The sequence below is a fragment of the Gymnodraco acuticeps genome, unplaced genomic scaffold (assembly GCF_902827175.1).
Source record: "Gymnodraco acuticeps unplaced genomic scaffold, fGymAcu1.1, whole genome shotgun sequence".
Lineage (NCBI taxonomy): Eukaryota > Metazoa > Chordata > Actinopteri > Perciformes > Bathydraconidae > Gymnodraco > Gymnodraco acuticeps.
Window position 1 is genome coordinate 8,685,877 of NW_022990271.1, and position 17,555 is coordinate 8,703,431.

Here is a 17,555-nt window from a genome sequence, read left to right on the forward strand (position 1 = left end):
CGTCTCACTTCTGGAGAGGAGTTTCGTCTTTATGTCATGATAGAGAGATACAAATACTGAATAGTTTAGATGAGAAAAGGCATCGAAATGCCAGGTTGCTAGTATTTATCATATAAACAGGGAACATGAATAACCCGATCTCTCTGTGCTCATGTAAACACCATGATGTACTGTAGAGATGCAGTCAGTGTGTTTTACTGGAGCCTCAGTTCGATAAGAGATTATTTTCTGAGTTCTTTAATTTAGGTACTCTCTCTCAAAATGGTAATGTGCATTATGTTTTAATTATACTTCTTATCATTCAGAAGCTTTTTGTGTGTGTTTATGTTTTACTGAGTGCTTATAGGCAATTTCCATCCCAGTATTCAGTTAACTATTTATTTTCTGTGCACATTACATAGACTAGCTAATATTCTACCTACTGCTTGGGGCTTTGAGTCTTCAAAATGTCCAATATCACAGACTGGGACTTACTTTAGAGTCAGTTGTATTTACATTCAGTATGACTTGTTATGATTCAATGTGAAAGAGTATACTGCTCAATAAATAGTGATCACTTCACCACCTCTCTTGACATCTAGGCGCTTGAGAGTGAGTCAGAGGCAGAACACAGGGACAGTGGAGAGAGGTCCGTTGCTGAGGTGAGTGATGAAAGGGAAATGACAGTTTAGAGTAAATTGTGATGTGGACTCTCATCCCAGAATTTTAAGGAAATCAGTGGGGATATTGAACAGGAAACATTTCAGTCAAGGGGCATCATATGACCAATATAGACGGAAGAGCAACATTTATTTGAACATTTAAGTCAATGATACCATTCCTAGATGAACTTAACATCTGTATGGACTCAGATCAGTCTCAATATTAATAAATGTAAGGATGGAGACGAGCAGTGGCCGGAAGTTTTGCCGGATATAAATAGTGGTGGCCGTGGTTCGAGGTGGAGTTTTAGGCGTGGCCATGCTCCTGAACCTATGTTAACATTTTAACCTCATCTCACAGAAGGATTCACAAATGTATTTTGCGTTTTATATATAAATGACTCTCCACAACAATATCTCTCAATGCACTCATAAATATTTATTGTTGTATATAAATGTACAAAAAAGGGGCATTTAAACTGCTTTTTATTCATTCAAAGACGGCTCTGAATTAATAATCAAATATGTTTCCTTTCTTTACTACTGGATGAAATTACAAAATGTACCCATAATTTTCCTCATGCTAGTATAGCCACATAAAAGTATCAAACCACCTGTTAAAATGCACCAGAATACAGGAAATCAATTTGTTTTCGTGGTGGGGGACCCCCCGTTAAAAATGTCCCCCCCACATTCAGGATGCTTCCTACGCCCATGCATTCATGTGTGAGAATGCCGATTCGCACGTGTAAGTCGAGCCAAACATTGTGAGGACATAAAGTGCAAGACCCCTTGAATGAGGGAATTTCTCGTGGTTGACTTCATGAGTCCAGAACTTTTCAGAACCTGCCAGCTGAAATGACTGTCGCAGGTCATCTGATGACTGAATGTCAATGAGTTCGAGTTGTAAAGACGCCTCATTTAATGTCACAATCAGATCCTTTGCCTTCAGTGCAAACTCCCCCTCTACATTCACAGAGAAAGGGTCCTTCACAAATCTCATCACTTCAGTCGGGAGACTGAAATGTTCAAACCTCGCGGCAAAGTTGGTTTTCAATGCGTCCATAAATCCAGTCATCACCTCGGTGATTTGTAAACCTGCAGTGCGCAGTGTTGGAAAATTGAGCTGTGAGACTGACCGTTGAGCGGCCCAGACCAAGCAAGGAGGCAGAGGCAGAACGTCCAAAAATATAACCCGACGTGGGCATTTATTAAAATCATGTGCACAAAGTTCACAGCCTCAATCCTGCTGTTCTCCTTGCACACATCATGCAGCCACAAGGATCTCACACACACACACACACACACACACACACACACCCAGTTACAAGGAAACAGCACCTAAATACACACATCAAGACACACGTGAGGTGAGAGGAGACAACACAGGACACCAGGTGCACACAATCATCAGCCACAGACATCAACATATTATTTGCACCCTGATTACTCTCAACCGCTGTCATCCTTACACCAGCATAACTACTCTCGGCGCTCTCGCAAACTCACTATCTTTTCAGGCGGAGCCGAGGACCCGACCAGCACCTGCCAGACGACATTCCAATAAATACGGTTTAATCAGTTAAAAAATACTACCTCAATAATTAGTATAAATTATGTGCAAATATGTAATGTCAACTGTACTGTGCAATCACGCTAATAAAGTGCAATATTACCCGGCCCGAAGCCGTCAGTCCATAGCAGTCACAGGAGCATTTTGCATGGACATAAATCCGCAAAAAAAAGTGTGAGCTTTTTTTGAAACGCATGGAGTCTCTCCACAAGTTGTGTAACCATTTTATCTCTGCCCTGCAGCTCCAAATTGAGTTGGTTCAGATGCTGGAAAATGTCGCTCAAAAAGCAAACAGCAGCGTAAAACTCATCATTCTCTATCAGACACAGAAAGGCGTTGGCTTTTTTATGTTTTGAATTGCGGAGAAACGCCATGATCTCCTCGTTATGTTCACAAAATCGTTTCAAGACGTTTCCTTTGCTTAGCCCAGTGCTTCTCAAAGTGTGGTCCGCGGACCACTGGTGGTCCGTGAGCGCCCCCTAGTGGTCCGTGAGTATATTGGTAACATTTCACATTTGAAAGAAATACATTTATTTAAGTTTTTCCCACTCTCGCGGGAATATCTCAGCAATGGAACGAGCTTAAGTTTCACTTTCGATTGCATGAAATAGCCCAGATAAGCACCTTCATCACACATGTTGCCACTTGTTTGTACCATTTTCAGGCGATTTGTAAAAAACGATGTGTTTTTGGATATTTGTGGAGTTAGGTGGTCCGCGAGTGTTTTTTTATTGGTTAGGTGGTCCTTGGTATGAAAAAGTTTGAGAAACACTGGCTTAGCCATCTAATGTCACTGTGCATGAGCAAATCATTATATTGAGCTGACATGTCTGACAACATCTGGCGGAAAAGGCGGTGCTGTAAACTGGAGTTACAACAAATAACGTTAATAATCGCCATGACAGAGTCCATTGTGTTTTTTAACTCACCACTCAGTTTTGCGCACAGGAGGCTTTGGTGGATGAGGCAATGAAGCGATCTCAGCTGTGGAGCCAATATCTGAAAGAATTGTGCTTTTGATGATAAAAGCATGAAATTTGGCACACTGTTAGAGCATGCCCTAAGGAAGATTTTTAGCTATAGGGCCATCGCAAATTTGTCCAATGGCTCCAATGGCGGCCATTTAAAAAATGGCCGCCATTGGTTGTTATTTTACCAGTGGTTTAGGATCTAGACCAGGGGTTCCCAACCTTTATTGTGCCAAGGACCGGCAGATACATTTAAAAAAAATCACAGACCGGTTGTCAATTTTAACTGATTTTAATATTTACTCACCAGGTAGCAACAGAGGCTAATTGTATGTAACAGCCTGAACAAATACTAGAACAATATGCATCCAAAACATATTAACAACGTTTAAAAAAGAACCGGTGTCGTTTTTAGTTTTTTCAGAAAAACCCAAAAACCGACGTTATTCAGTTTTTAAACCAAAACGGGAAATAACAGAAATCAACGTTTTGGTTTTGTTTGTATGATTTACGGATAATCCAGTGATGGGAAAAGAGGAGAAGGAGCATTATGAAGGAGAGGTGTGTGTGTGTGTGTTGTGTGTGTGTGTGTGTGTGTGTGTGTGTGTGTGTGGTGTGTGTGTGTGTGTGTGTGTGGTGTGTGTGTGTGTGTGTGTGTGTGTGTGTGTGTGTGTGTGTGTGTGGTGTGTGTGTGTGTGTGTGGTGTGTGTGTGTGTGTGTGTGTCGTGTGTGTGTGTGTGTGTGTGTGTGTGTGTGTGTGTGTGTGTGTGTGTGTGTGTGTTGTGTGTGTGTGTGTGTGTGTGTGTGTGTGTGGTGTGTGTGTGTGTGTGTGTGTGGTTGTGTGTGTGTGTGTGTGTGTGTGTGTGTGATGTGTGTGTGTGTTGTGTGTGTGTGTGTGTGTGTGTGTGTGTGTGTGTGTGTGTGTGTGACACTGGCATTTGTTTTCAGAAGATATTATGATAGTGACGTTCGTTCCGGTGCACGTCCGACAACATTTAGCACTACATCGAGATTAAGATTAAACTAATTTATTTTGGGAACACCCGCATATAGGCTACCTATGGAGTTAGCCAGATGTGTGTAAATTACTGTTCATGGTCATTTGAAAACAAATGCCGGTGTCGGACAGACACAAACACAAGAGCTGAGCAGAGCACACACACACACACACATCATGCGCCTTGGTGACAGGACATCTCCTTCATAAAACTAATAAAAGGGGGAGTAATCGGGCAGTTCGATGTGTGTAGAGATGTGTGTAGAGGTGTGTGTGGTTAACACGTAGCAGCCTGCAGTCACTCGCTGTTCCGATGAAGGTAAACACAGCGAAGGCGGTGCGTAAAAAGGCACAGCTCTCGGCGTGCTGGTGCTGCACTTCTCAGAAGCGGAGTTACACGTCCCGCTGCCTCCTGATGCTGCCTGCAGCCATTTCATGAAGTGAAGGAGGTTTTCCTTCTATAAAACAGCTGCGGGCAGCAGATACTGTGAGAGTCCCGGACATGAATTCATAGATCAAGGCAGACTGGTTTACTCTCCTGTTTTGTCAATCCGGTGCTTAAACAAAGGCAAGGCAAGTGTATTTATATAGCACTTTTCAACACAAGGCAACTCAAAGTGCTTTACAAAAAAATGAAAGACATTTAAGAAAATGGCATTTAAAATCAGTCATTAAAAAGAAAAGCTAATAAAATAAACATATAGCTCTACACCCCTGGCCGACATGTCCTTAAAATGAAGTCCGAGTTTGAAATATATCTCAAATAATGTATGCACTGCCATTTCCCCACATAAACATAACAGTCTGCAATTAAACGGTTGTCTCCTGTGCGCTCCTCTTCCTACTTGGCGCACCGGTAACTTTCTCGTGCGCACAAGAGGCTGAGACCAGGCTGAGCCGCCGAATCCCTCGGAACATCATAAAAGCCATTTTCAACGGTTATCTGGTGAAAGATTAACATTAAACACTTTTCGAAAAAATATTATGATAAAATATTTTTATATATTTATAATTCACACAATTCCGCGGCCCGATACCGGTCCGCGGACCAGGGGTTGGGAACCCCTGATCTAGACCACCTAGGAACTTGATTCTGGTGGCTAATCCTACATTTTCAAGGATGGGGAATGCATTGGTACTATTTACAACATGCTAGAATGTAGCTAACTATATGTATCTGGTATTCAGGGAACAAAATACACAGTAAACCATTAACATATGTATTATGGTGAAGTAATAATACATGTTACATAATATATATGTAATATTACAGGTTTTCAACTAAATGCAGAGTTAGTTCTGAAAACACAGTCCACCACAGTGGCAAAGGGCACTGCACTGAATTGCTGCCTTGACACATTTGCATTGCCCACTGCACCCCTTTTTGCATCCACAGTAGAGGAGTTCACGACAGGCCTGGTAATGTGGTCCAGTAAACTTCCCATCCACCTGTGGCCTTCCTCTTCCACCCCCAGTCACCTGGGGATGGAAGTTCAGGGGTTGCAAACATCATCTGTCCCCAGCAGTAACCAGCTTGGAAGGCAGCTCTCTTTGTGTGCTGAATCAATGCTGCTTGTGTTGGGGGGAATCCCTCAATTGTTCTACCTTTCTGGGTGAAGAGCTACTTGCGTGCCTGATTGACTGACTCCTGGCTGCTAGTGCGGTCATACAGCAATACCACAAATCGCTCCAGAGGCTCCATCCAGTTGTGTACGGAGTCTGGGGTGGCGCCATTGGACACATTTGCGATGGCCCTATAGCCAAAAATCTTCCTTAGGGCATGCTCTAACAGTGTGCCAAATGTCATGCTTTTATCATCAAAAGCACAATTCTTTCACATATCTGCTGGACTAATAGAGACCAATGTAATGTGCCCAGCTCGGAGGACGGCGTGTAGCCTATTGGCTTTTCTGATCAAAATGTGATTGGAGTTCGTTGTCCTTACCACGGTACAAGGAGACGTCATTTGTGTCTGAATAACGTTTTGTTCATGAGTTATTGATCCGTGAAATCCGAATCTCCCAATATCGTTCCAACTTTACTGAACTAAGCCAGAAGACTGTCTCATTTCGTAGACCGCTCGGTTTGCTGTTCCTTCACTTTATTTTTGTATACATTTATTTTGGACGAAAATTTAGCGTGAGGAAAGGCGTGAGTGCGTGAGATATGGGTTAATTGCGTGACTTTAACGCTCAATGCGTGAGTGTTGGCAGCCCTGCTTTAAGTAGGGTACAAAGGTTCCTACAGAGTTGGAAGAAGAAACCTACTCAGATCTGGTACTTAAGTAAAAGTAGAAATACCATAGAGCATACTCTGTTACAAGTAGCATTACACCATTAAAATCTCAGTTTCTGTCTTTGAACTCAAGGATCCAATCAGCAGGACATTTCACAGATAAACAGTGTGTAAGTGTTTATCAGCATGTATGCTTTCAATGGTTAGGGTTGCAATTTAATCTGTCCCATACACACACAACAATATCCCACAGTTATTGTATTTAATCTATTGCCTTTTGGATCCAGAGTCTATAAAAAGGTTAATTATAAGGTTAATTGGATGCTATCTCTCACATTATTGTTTTTGAATGTTAATATGCTAATATTTTGTTGGTCTGATATTCTTGGTTGACTATTTATTCTTCAAAGATATCATTTATTTTAGGGACAACCTTAACCCAAACATTTCAGATGCTGATAATCTGGTAAATGTTTTGGGTAAATGTCTCTCTTTGAGCAATTCTTTGCCAACATTGTTTTTAAATAACTGTCTGATTAACTTATATGTACTTTTTTAATACACTTGTTGACATGTTTGGCTTGTTTGTTTATTCAAATATGTTGTATTTTATATCTTGATTTTAAGTTGAATGGTGCCTTAACCTCTGGTCCACACTCCGAAGCAGTAGATGGCGGTAAAGCGCTTTAAACCCTGGTTTAAAAGGGCTGAAGAAGAAGAAGATGGAGGAGGAGATATGACAGTAAGCTAATTTGGTAAACAGACAGCTAGCTGGTAAGAATCAATACGTTAAGCCACCAATTTTAACATGTGTTTTTTTGTGTGTGTAGCTTATTCTTGTATGTTAACTAACACCACCATTGGGGCTAACGTTAAACAACGACGTTAATGTCGCATTGTGTTAGCCTGTTGCTAAGCTTACGTTAGATGTTTGTGATGTGCTATGTTAGCTAACGTTTATTGACACTTGTCAGTCTTACCGTGTTTCTTTACATATGATCACAAGGTTATTTCCCAGTTTTATTTTGATAATAAATGCTAATCTAGTAAATAAATTGCCTTATTTTCTGTATTTCTCTGTCTTGCTTTTTCTCTCAAATAACTTTGTTTGTCTTCTTTCTCTCAGGCCCTTAAAAGCTTGGCGTTAAATAATGTACCAGTCAAGATGGGGCAGACCCTGTGTATTTGCTCCCGTGGCTCCATCACCATTGATAACAAAAAATATTACTTTGTCCAGAAACTAGACGAAGGGTAATATACAATTTAAGACATTGTTTCATTTAAAAACTCCACTTAATTGCAGTTTATCTGATGTTATACTTTCCATTTGATTGTCAACTAATCCTATAAAAAGAGAAAAATCAATTAATCCTACAAGTCAAAGCCTGTAATAACTTATTTCTCTGATGTCCATTGTTGTTCAAAGCTGTTTGTGAAATCATATAGCATTTTCATTTGTGAAATGTTATATTATAACGTTTTTAGTAGAAACAAAGGCTGAGCGTTGGAGCTGAGTTTAAACAGACATATGGATTGTTGAGAGGTTTCTCTGGATTTGTTGATAATGTACAAAATAAAGCCTTTTCCTTTAAACCATTATTACAACTCATATGCTGTTCTCTGTGTCCTCTCCTCAGGGGGTTCAGTTATGTTGACCTGGTAGAGGGGGCAAAGGACGGGCGCTTCTATGCCCTGAAGAAGATCCTGTGCCATGACCGTGAAGGCCGCCAGGAGGCGCAGACAGAGATGGAGATGCATCAGATTTTTAATCACCCCAACATCTTAAGCATAGTTGCGCACACCTTTGTTGACCGTGGAGGCAAGACTGAAGCCTGGTTACTGCTGCCTTATATTGGAGTAAGTTGATGCAACATTGAGTTTGCCTAGAAACTCCTGTGGGAAATGAGTTGATTCTGACTTGTGTGTTTGTGTGAACAGAAAGGCAGCCTGTGGTCTGTTTTGGAGAAGTTACGGGACAAGGGGAGCTTAATGTCTGAAAAACAGATTTTGCAAATCTTCCGTGGTATCTGCTCTGGACTCAAGGCCATGCATGAAAAAGGCTATGCACACAGGTAATCTTTCTCCATACACACACATCGAAACAAACATTTACACCACGCCAGCATTTCTACAGGCCTACCTTGTAAAGTTATCCTGAACAGAAATACCTGATAATATTTATACATTCTTATTTGCAATCAATAATAGGAAGATGATATAAAGTCATGAAAAATTGCCTACAATTGTTAAATAATTAACTTCAGTTTCCTAAAAGTACAGTAACAATTGTAAATGCTTACTGCTTGGATAAGTATAATGTTTTACAGTTTATATCACAATGAGAGTATTCTGAATATCGTAGTTAGTCATTCAACTCACTGTCAACGGAAATCCTTTTACAATCGAGAATTTTAATTTTAGCCAATTGAAAACAGTCATGTTTTTATTTACCATCTTTTACAGAAGAAAGATTTTGTGTGTTCCGTTTTCGTATTTACACCATTGAAATGCAGACCTCTGAACCAGTGGCGGCGCCAGAGATTTTCTCTAGGGGGTGCTGTGGGGTAGCTTGACGTTTCATAGAGGGTGCTCAAACATTAAGGGTTTCCCATTAATGCACCAGCGCTACAGTTGAATTTTCTACTGCAACACTCCCCACACGCACACACAGTGTACCCGCGACTGTTACAATGAAGGCTCGGTAATCAGCTCACGGCATATAGGTGTAAGCAGGGGTAAAGTGCTATTTTTACAAGTGGGGAGTGGACCTCATGGAGATTCAATCTGGTGCACTTCGAGAGCAAAATGAAGAGATCTATGGATATACTGTATCTCTCAACATACATATGAAACAGAACTGTGAACAGATTTTCTATTTCTTTATAGATATTTTACAAATCACTCTCCTTTTAAAACAAACCGTTTGAGACCCACTGAGATAACTAGACTAAAGTTAACTATCTAAACACTGAGAGTCCTTTACTTCACCTGAGCTGAGGTTATCTGAGACTCTCCGTCTGACAGGAGAGAGTTCTCCCTCCACCTTGTTGTTGAAAAAGCTCCTTATATCCGTTAGCTTGGCTAGCTAGCACCAGATGCTAACCACAACGATCTCCGGTAGATACCCACCGGTGCGCGAGCTCTCTCGCTCGCACACAAAATGGCTCGTGCCACACATACACAGAGCAGAGCTTGAATGAAACACAGAGACCCAGAAGTAAGCTACTTGTACTCACGAGGCCTATTATGTGCAGAATCCCTCTCGCTTTCAGTTGGTTTTGATTGAGTGTCCACATGTGGACGTTTAAGGACTAAAAAACGATCCATTTGTCACTTTGCTGTTGGCAAATAATGTGGGGCTCCAGCTAACAGGAAGTCACTCAAGTGTCACAAAGTAATTTAGCCTATGGGTAGGTCAAAAATCGAATGGGTGCTGGCCATTGGCCTAATCATATCACCTGTGTTGGCTTTATGTTTTTGGTCAAACATTTGTTTGTTTCACATTTGCATTGATGTAATCAATAATTTTTCTAATTTAATAAAAATAATAATAATAATTTCCGGGAAAAAAAACAAAACACATATTTATAGGGGGTGCTTTGGCAATCCTGGGGGGTGCTTCAGCACCCCCTAGCTCCCCCCTGGCGCCGCCCCTGCTCTGAACCTATTCTGTGTCTGCCCTAATCTGCCAGAGACCTGAAGCCGACAAATGTGCTTCTGGATGAGGACGATAGGCCGCTTCTGATGGACCTGGGCTCCATGAACCGTGCTAGGATTGAGGTAAGGGCGCAGAGTCTTTGATGAGTTTGTAATATTTACCTCATCGCTTCTTTTTTTGATCCGACAACACCAAGTCCAAAATAGTTTGTTAGTTTAACTTACTGTGTGAGAACAAAGTGCATTACTTCTATGGTTGTGTCTGTTGATATAACAAAATAAGGTGTAACATTAATGTAAAACATTGCTGAGTATTTCTTAGAATAAAAAGTGAATAACGAAACCTATGTTATCTACAAGAAAGTGGTCTAAAAGTTAAGACCAAGAGATGCGAGCAAGCTTAGACAAATAGCGGTGTTGCGTTTTAATTCTAACATCAGATACTACAACCTAACGTGTAGCAATGACTAACTGTGCAGTTAACATGAAGACTCAATAAAAAACATAATAAAGAAGGTCCAGATGTCCAGCTCTAGATGGCAGTGTAAGATCTTTAATTCCAATTGACCACAATTTAAAAATATCATTCTACAAATCTTTTAAATGAACAGCTACTGGATATTGTCTCTTTCTTTCACAGAATACAAATCTTCGCTTTTTTCATGTTCTACCAATATATGTATAGATATGTAAAGAGCAGCATTTTAAAGATTTAAACCTGTTAAAGCAAACTTCCGGTCTTCTGCCTGGAAGAGGATTCCCATCTTTCGTAAATGCTTCCAACAATGTTTGATGCTTTGGCTTATTTTCCATTTGGACAATTTTACATTGTTCTGTGTGTCCGCCACCCCCAACACAAACTCATTTATTTTACTGTGCTTTAAATCAAGAGTTTCTAAAATTTGTCATGAAATAATTAAGAGTTTACGCAACATTTCATAAATATGTTTCATGTTTTAAAGGCTTATCTTCTAAACATTAGGTCCTCTAAACCAGTGGTTCCCAACCTGGGGGGCGCGCGCCTCAGATGATTTGAGGCCAAATATCATATTTAGACTTATTTTTTTAAACTTTTTTTTTTACATATAATTACAAGGCAATACATGATTGTCACTAAAAGCCTTGTCTCTACATTACAATAAAATATAAAAAATAATTGACTAATTCATTTTAATAAAAATTCAAGTTAGTATTAAAGGCATAAAAAGACAGAAATGTATAATTCTTTCTTTGATAGAAATGTTTCTTCTGCCCATAAAGTGTCCAAACCAGGCTTTTCTGGAGAAGCGCATTTTTAAAACTAGTCATTGTCCATGCCGGTTTCAGTTGGATTATTTGTCACAGTTGCTCCGATCAGATCGGTCTCCATTTTGTAGATTATTTACGACTTTTGAATCCACATAAACACATCGGCAAAATCCGGCTTACTTTGAGCAACAGTTTAATCCCTTTGTGAATTGTTTCCACTTGCGCTGTCCTTTCATTTCTTCATACAGCGGGAATCCAAATAAATTAATCCTGAGTCCAATAGCCATCAAAGTCACTCCAATAGTGCTCCTTAATTACGCTTTCATCCTCCTTTAACAAAATACTTCACATTCATCCAGTTTGTGACAGTAGTTGTAGCATTTTTGAGACCTTTAAACTTTAATTACCGCTGTTGTGGGGGGGGGGGGGGGGGGCGCAACTTCCAACAGGAGTCATTTGCGGGGGCTCTTGGGGAAAAAAGGTTGGGAACCACTGCTCTAAACGACCCTTACCCTGCCATGAATTTAATGAAACTGGTTTACCTTCAGGTTCGAGGAACCAGAGAAGCCATGACCATACAGGACTGGGCAGCGCAGCGGTGCACCATCTCCTACAGGGCTCCTGAACTCTTCAATGTAGAGAGCCACTGCATTATAGATGAGCGAACTGATATCTGGGTAAATGCTCTTTATCTTCAATCCTTTGGTCTTGTTTGTTTCATGTTTTTCTCATGTGTGAGTGACATCAGTAAGCCTCTGAAACACGGTGCCAATGTTACTGTGGATAAATCACTGACCATTTCTTCTTCTCGTCTTTTGACTCCTTCAGTCACTGGGCTGTGTGCTTTACTGCATGATGATGTTGGAGGGGCCATATGACATGGTATTTCAGAAGGGGGACAGCGTGGCCCTGGCTGTCCAGAATCCAGTGACCATCCCACAGTCGTGCAGGTCAGTCTTCAGAATATCACATCATCTTACAGTGTAACTTGAAGAATCTATCCTGTTGGTGAACCCAATTCTGTTAATTGGCTTGAAAGAATCCTCTCCATTTTATCTAGAAGTTGAGCCAAGTTGTGAGTAGGTGTGACTGATTTTAGGGACATACTGAATACTAGAAGACACACAACTTACTCAATTAACATGTGTATTAAAAACCTGTAGTTATTTAATGCCATTGCAGACTAAGGTGCTGTTTACACGGGAACGAAACGGGTTGTATCCGCTACTTTTCTCTTTCGTATAGCCTGTTCGTTCAGACGAGGCCGTAACGGAAACGGACCCCTAAAACGATAACGGGTCCCAAGGTGGATAGATCTGCAAACGGAACGCTCTGGGGGGGCAAATGGCTCCGTGTGTACGTCCTATACGATCATTTTCCTGATAACGATAGCCCCGCCTCTCCCCACCTCTGCTGTAGCATTGTCAGTAGCTACTGTCAGTAGCTACTGACAATGCTACAGCAGAGGTGGGGAGAGTAGCTACTGACCATGCTACAGATGTTAGTGCAACATCTACAGCTCCTCTACCACAACCATCAGCAACAAGTGGACATGGAGAACTACATGAATTAAATGTTGCTAAATCCACCGCAGAGAATAAACAGAAGGGCAACCAGGCAATCATGGCAACCATGCTCGGGTTCTTCTTCGCTGCTTTTGGTGTATTTTGTGGCGGAATTACAGCGCCACTTACAGGCCCGGCATAAGTACTACAGCGGGTCGAGCGAGTCGAGCGTTCTCGTGTGAAGGGACACGTTTATTGAGCCGTATCCGTGTGAACGGAATACTTTTTTGATATCGAATTCGGTTCGTTTGTGTTCCCCTGTAAATGGGGCCTAAGATACAGCTCTAGAAAAAAATGTAGAGACCACTGCAACATTTCTCTGAGTTTACTATTTATAGGCATGCGTTTGACTAAATTAATATATTTTATTCTATAAACTACTGACAACATTTCTCTATGTTGGAATTTAACAGACACTGGAATGGAAAGGCTGCCATACATGTAGAGATTGAGATTTAAAAAAAAATGTAGCTGTATCTTAAATGTTTCCTTATACTTATTAAAAGCCTGTGTTAGTCCGCAGCTAAGTTATTGTAGGTCAGAGTTATCAAGTGCAATCCAAAGAAAAGTTTTTGTTTAGGTTGTTTTTGTTCAGCTCTGTCCAGGAAAACTCACTTTCTGTTAGTCAATCTAGTGCAACAAATCATAAAAAAAATTATATATATATATTAATGCTGTCAAAATTATCGCGTTAACAGCGGTAATTGATTTTTTGAATTAATTGCGTTAAATTATTTAATGCATGTGCAGAATGGCCCGCCCCATACATCCCACCAGTGGCAGCGCCAGGGTATGGCTGGGGTAGGCTACACCCATACCAAGAAATGGCTTAGCCCCACCATGAAAAATAATGTTAAAGTAAGCAAAATAAAGTCTGCCAACTCGCGCGGAGTAAATTGCACAGACAGCAGTTAGTAAGATTGATTTCAGTAGCCACTTGTCTGGAAATACCGAAGACCAGAAACGGTTTTGAAAACTTTTGTCACGTAGTGATCATCTTCCCAATAGAACATCTTTGATAATGTCTTCTGGCCAATCAGAATCAAGATAACGGCGTGGTGTTGTTGCAGGAAGTCCCGACGGCGAATACTTTTGCTGTAGTACAGGGGTGCACAGACTCCCTCCCCCTTCACTGGAGAACTGCGCTAAAACAGCTGATCACAACGTTCACACTCTGTGGTCACAAAGTACTCCACTAGCCCCCCCCCTGTCGACTTTCCTGAAGTACTCCCCCGTTGATAGAAATCAACACGTAATGAATTAAGACCCCACGGTTTGATGATTGATAGGTGTGTGGGCTGTCTTTCATTTTGACACACAGAAAAATGTTATAATAAACGTATACTGTATGTTAAATGGATATATCCGCCTTCTTTCATTTATCTTTCCATTCCCACAACAATATGAAGAAATGGCATATTTTGGACATAGTTCGAATGGTGATTAATCATGATTAATTAATTTTTAAGCTGTGATTAATCTGATTAGAAATGTTAATCGTTTGACAGCCCTAATATATATATGAATGACCTTTGACAGGTGTTAAAGATGATTTGACCACGTCTCAAAGCTCTAAGCTCTAATCTGATCTCTGTTTGTCCTCAGTTACTCGGGGAGCCTAAAGATGCTGCTGAGCTCCATAATGATGTCCAATCCGCAGGAGAGACCAAACATCCACTGGGTTCTGGACCAGGTACAGGATCTGCAGAGCTGCAGCCCCAACACGCAAACCAACATGGTGTGAACATGCACGGTGAACTGGACGTGGGTGTCATGGAAACCTTTGCACACACAAATGAACATATTTTATTTTTAGCTTGAAGATCTTTTCTTTTTATTTATTGACTTGAGTATAAAAGTTGAGGTGCTGACTTTTACTCAGCATGGGGAGCTTGGCAACAGTTTTAGCGTTCAGTTTGAATCCTAAGATCCAGCCTTCCTCTCACAGGCGGCTCCTGTAGTGATAGACCTGATCTGAAGAATCTGAAGGGCCTTACTGTACATGTGTTTTCAACCTGCAATATAATGGTCTTGGCAAGGTAGAAATGTTGCTTCTAATTCAAAGCAGCTTTTCCGTATAATTTTAAAGGGATAGTTCGACATTGTGCAAAAATTGCTCTTCCGAGATTTGCATGATCGGATAGAAACCACTCTCATATCTGTCCGTTAAATTTACATCTGGAGCCAGTCTGTTAGCTTAGCTTTTCATAAAGACTGGAAAGAGGGGGGGACAGCTAGCCTGATGCTGTCTAAAAGTAAAAAATCTGCCGACAAGCACTTTACAAACTCTTCATCATGTAATATAGTGTTTGTTTAATCTGTACAAAAACAAAGTGAAAATAATAATAACAATAAAGGGGTTATACTTACCACAGGACATAGCGTGGTAAGCTTTAGATGTGCTGGTATGCCAGATTTCGATAACTTTAGATTAAGCGAGGCTAGCTATTACCATCTGTTTTCAGTGTCTAGGCTAAGTTTAGCCTATCCAATTATGCTAATTTCTAAATATTATTTAAAAAAGTTTTTGTCTTAAGTTTGTGTATTCAATAGGAAAAAGGGATGACATTAAAGCTTTGCTAAACTGTCTGGTGGATGGGTTTAATATGTATCTTGATTTAATTCCCTACCGAGAAGGAAACGTTCCACTTCCTTTTATTTTTTTTATCTTAATTCCTGAGTGTTTATTGTGTGTAAAATATTGTGTTACGCTTGTGTGCTGTAGTCACAAATATACTACTTGGCCTTCAGCTTTTCTCCTCACTTTCACTCGTACTGTTTGTTTGTAATGGGGGAAAGCTTCGAGGCAGAATGCTCCTCACCTGCAATGCTGCATTTAAACACACAGTGGTGCTCCTCCATCACGGCTCCACATGTTGACATGAAGATGTTTCTGTCTGTACAGATGATGATGTGTGAAGAGGCTCTTTTGTAAAACTCAACAAAGAGTGTCTGCGTACGGGTCAGGTGTTACTGTATGTACTTTCACGATAGAGAATGAACTTTTAATCACTAAGGAATTTCATTTATTTTTGTATTGATCATATCCACCATTGCAGTTTAACCTTCACTTTTCACTGTATTGTTTTAAAAAAATATTTTTTTTTCATTTCTGCTCTACTTGTGGTGAATTCTGATTTTCCTGTCATGTGTGAATGAGGTCTCACTATTTTGTTCTCTCAGGGTTTACCCATATTATTAAAGGTCTGAAGTAGTCAACCTCAATGGTACCTTTCTTTTCAAGGACAAGTGTGTAGGTTTTAGGAGGATTTATTGGCAGAAAATGTAAAATATTAATAAAAGCTACAGTATGTTTTCTTTCCAGTAATATCATCTGAAACAAGGAATTGTTTAATTATTGGGACATTTTGAATGACCCCTTCATAGTAAGAGATCCTCTTCCACAGGGTCGGCAATGTTTGACTGCCACATTTTAGGCCTGAACAGAAAAACCACACTGGCTCTAGAGGGGGTCTTTCATGATTTTATTTTTCCTTAAGGCCACCGTAGTTCTCTGACATGCTTGAGATTGGAGATCTGTTCAGTAGCAATCTGCTTCAACCTCAACCCTATGTGCCTCTAAATTCTACACACTTGACCTTTTTTTAAAACCATCGTTTAATGAAATAATACTTTGGGCATTTAAGTTGAGATGGGTGCTTTCGTGACCCTGTATGCGGTGATATTGGACCACATTAGAATCCTTAATGGTTAACCTTTACATTAAATTGTTGGAGTTGAAATTGGCATAAGGTTTAAATATATAATCTTTTTAATAATACGTTTTGAAAATGTCTGAAGATGATTTTTTTTGTTTGTTAATAATACCATGGAGCTAGTAAACTAATTATATTTTCTAAGTGTACGGATGGAGTTCACAGATATTCGAAGGAAAGAATGTGTTATTTATTTATGAAAAATTCTGTTTTATCATGAATTGCAAAGAATAAATACAGTGGGGCAAAAAAATCCAGAAAATCACTGTCTGATTTTTAAAGAATTTATTTGTAAATTATGGTGGGAAATAAGTATTTGGTCAATAACAAAAGTTCATCTCAATACTTTGTTATATACCCTTTGTTGGCAATGACAGAGGTCAAACGTTTTCTGTAAGTCTTCACAAGGTTTTCACACACTGTTGCTGGTATTTTGGCCCATTCCTCCATGCAGATCTCCTCTAGAGCAGTGATGTTTTGGGGCTGTCGCTGGGCAACACAGACTTTCAACTCCCTCCAAAGATTTTCTATGGGGTTGAGATCTGGAGACTGGCTAGGCCACTCCAGGACCTTGAAATGCTTCTTACGAAGCCACTCCTGCATTGCCCGGGCGGTGTGTTTGGGATCATTGTCATGTTGAAAGACCCAGCCACGTTTCATCTTCAATGCCCTTGCTGATGGAAGGAGGTTGTCACTCAAAATCTCACGATACATGGCCCCATTCATTCTTTCCTTTACACGGATCAGTCGTCCTGGTCCCTTTGCAGAAAAACAGCCCCAAAGCATGATGTTTCCACCCCCATGTTTCACAGTAGGTATGGTGTTCTTTGGATGCAACTCAGCATTCTTTCTCCTCCAAACACGTCTAGTTGAGTTTTTACCAAAAAGTTATATTTTGGTTTCATCTGACCATATGACATTCTCCCAATCCTCTTCTGGATCATCTAAATGCTCT

At 40.3% G+C, this 17,555-nt stretch overlaps 1 protein-coding gene across 2 annotated transcripts; it reads left to right on the forward strand.

Moving 5' to 3' along the window:
• The first annotated feature begins 7,049 nt into the window (after nucleotides 1–7,049).
• Nucleotides 7,050–16,853, forward strand: stk16 (serine/threonine kinase 16). 2 transcript variants are annotated; one of them, XM_034221285.1, is made up of 8 exons: nucleotides 7,050–7,156; nucleotides 7,541–7,665; nucleotides 8,052–8,271; nucleotides 8,353–8,486; nucleotides 10,107–10,194; nucleotides 11,868–11,996; nucleotides 12,148–12,269; nucleotides 14,490–16,853. In XM_034221285.1, the coding sequence occupies exons 1-8, from the start codon at nucleotides 7,085–7,087 to the stop codon at nucleotides 14,626–14,628; spliced, it is 1,029 nt and encodes a 342-aa protein (XP_034077176.1). In that variant the 5' UTR covers nucleotides 7,050–7,084; the 3' UTR covers nucleotides 14,629–16,853. The 2 variants fall into 2 exon arrangements, with proteins under 2 accessions (XP_034077176.1, XP_034077177.1); XM_034221286.1 differs by having other exon boundaries at nucleotides 7,093–7,188; nucleotides 14,490–14,775.
• Nucleotides 16,854–17,555: the final 702 nt, after the last annotated feature.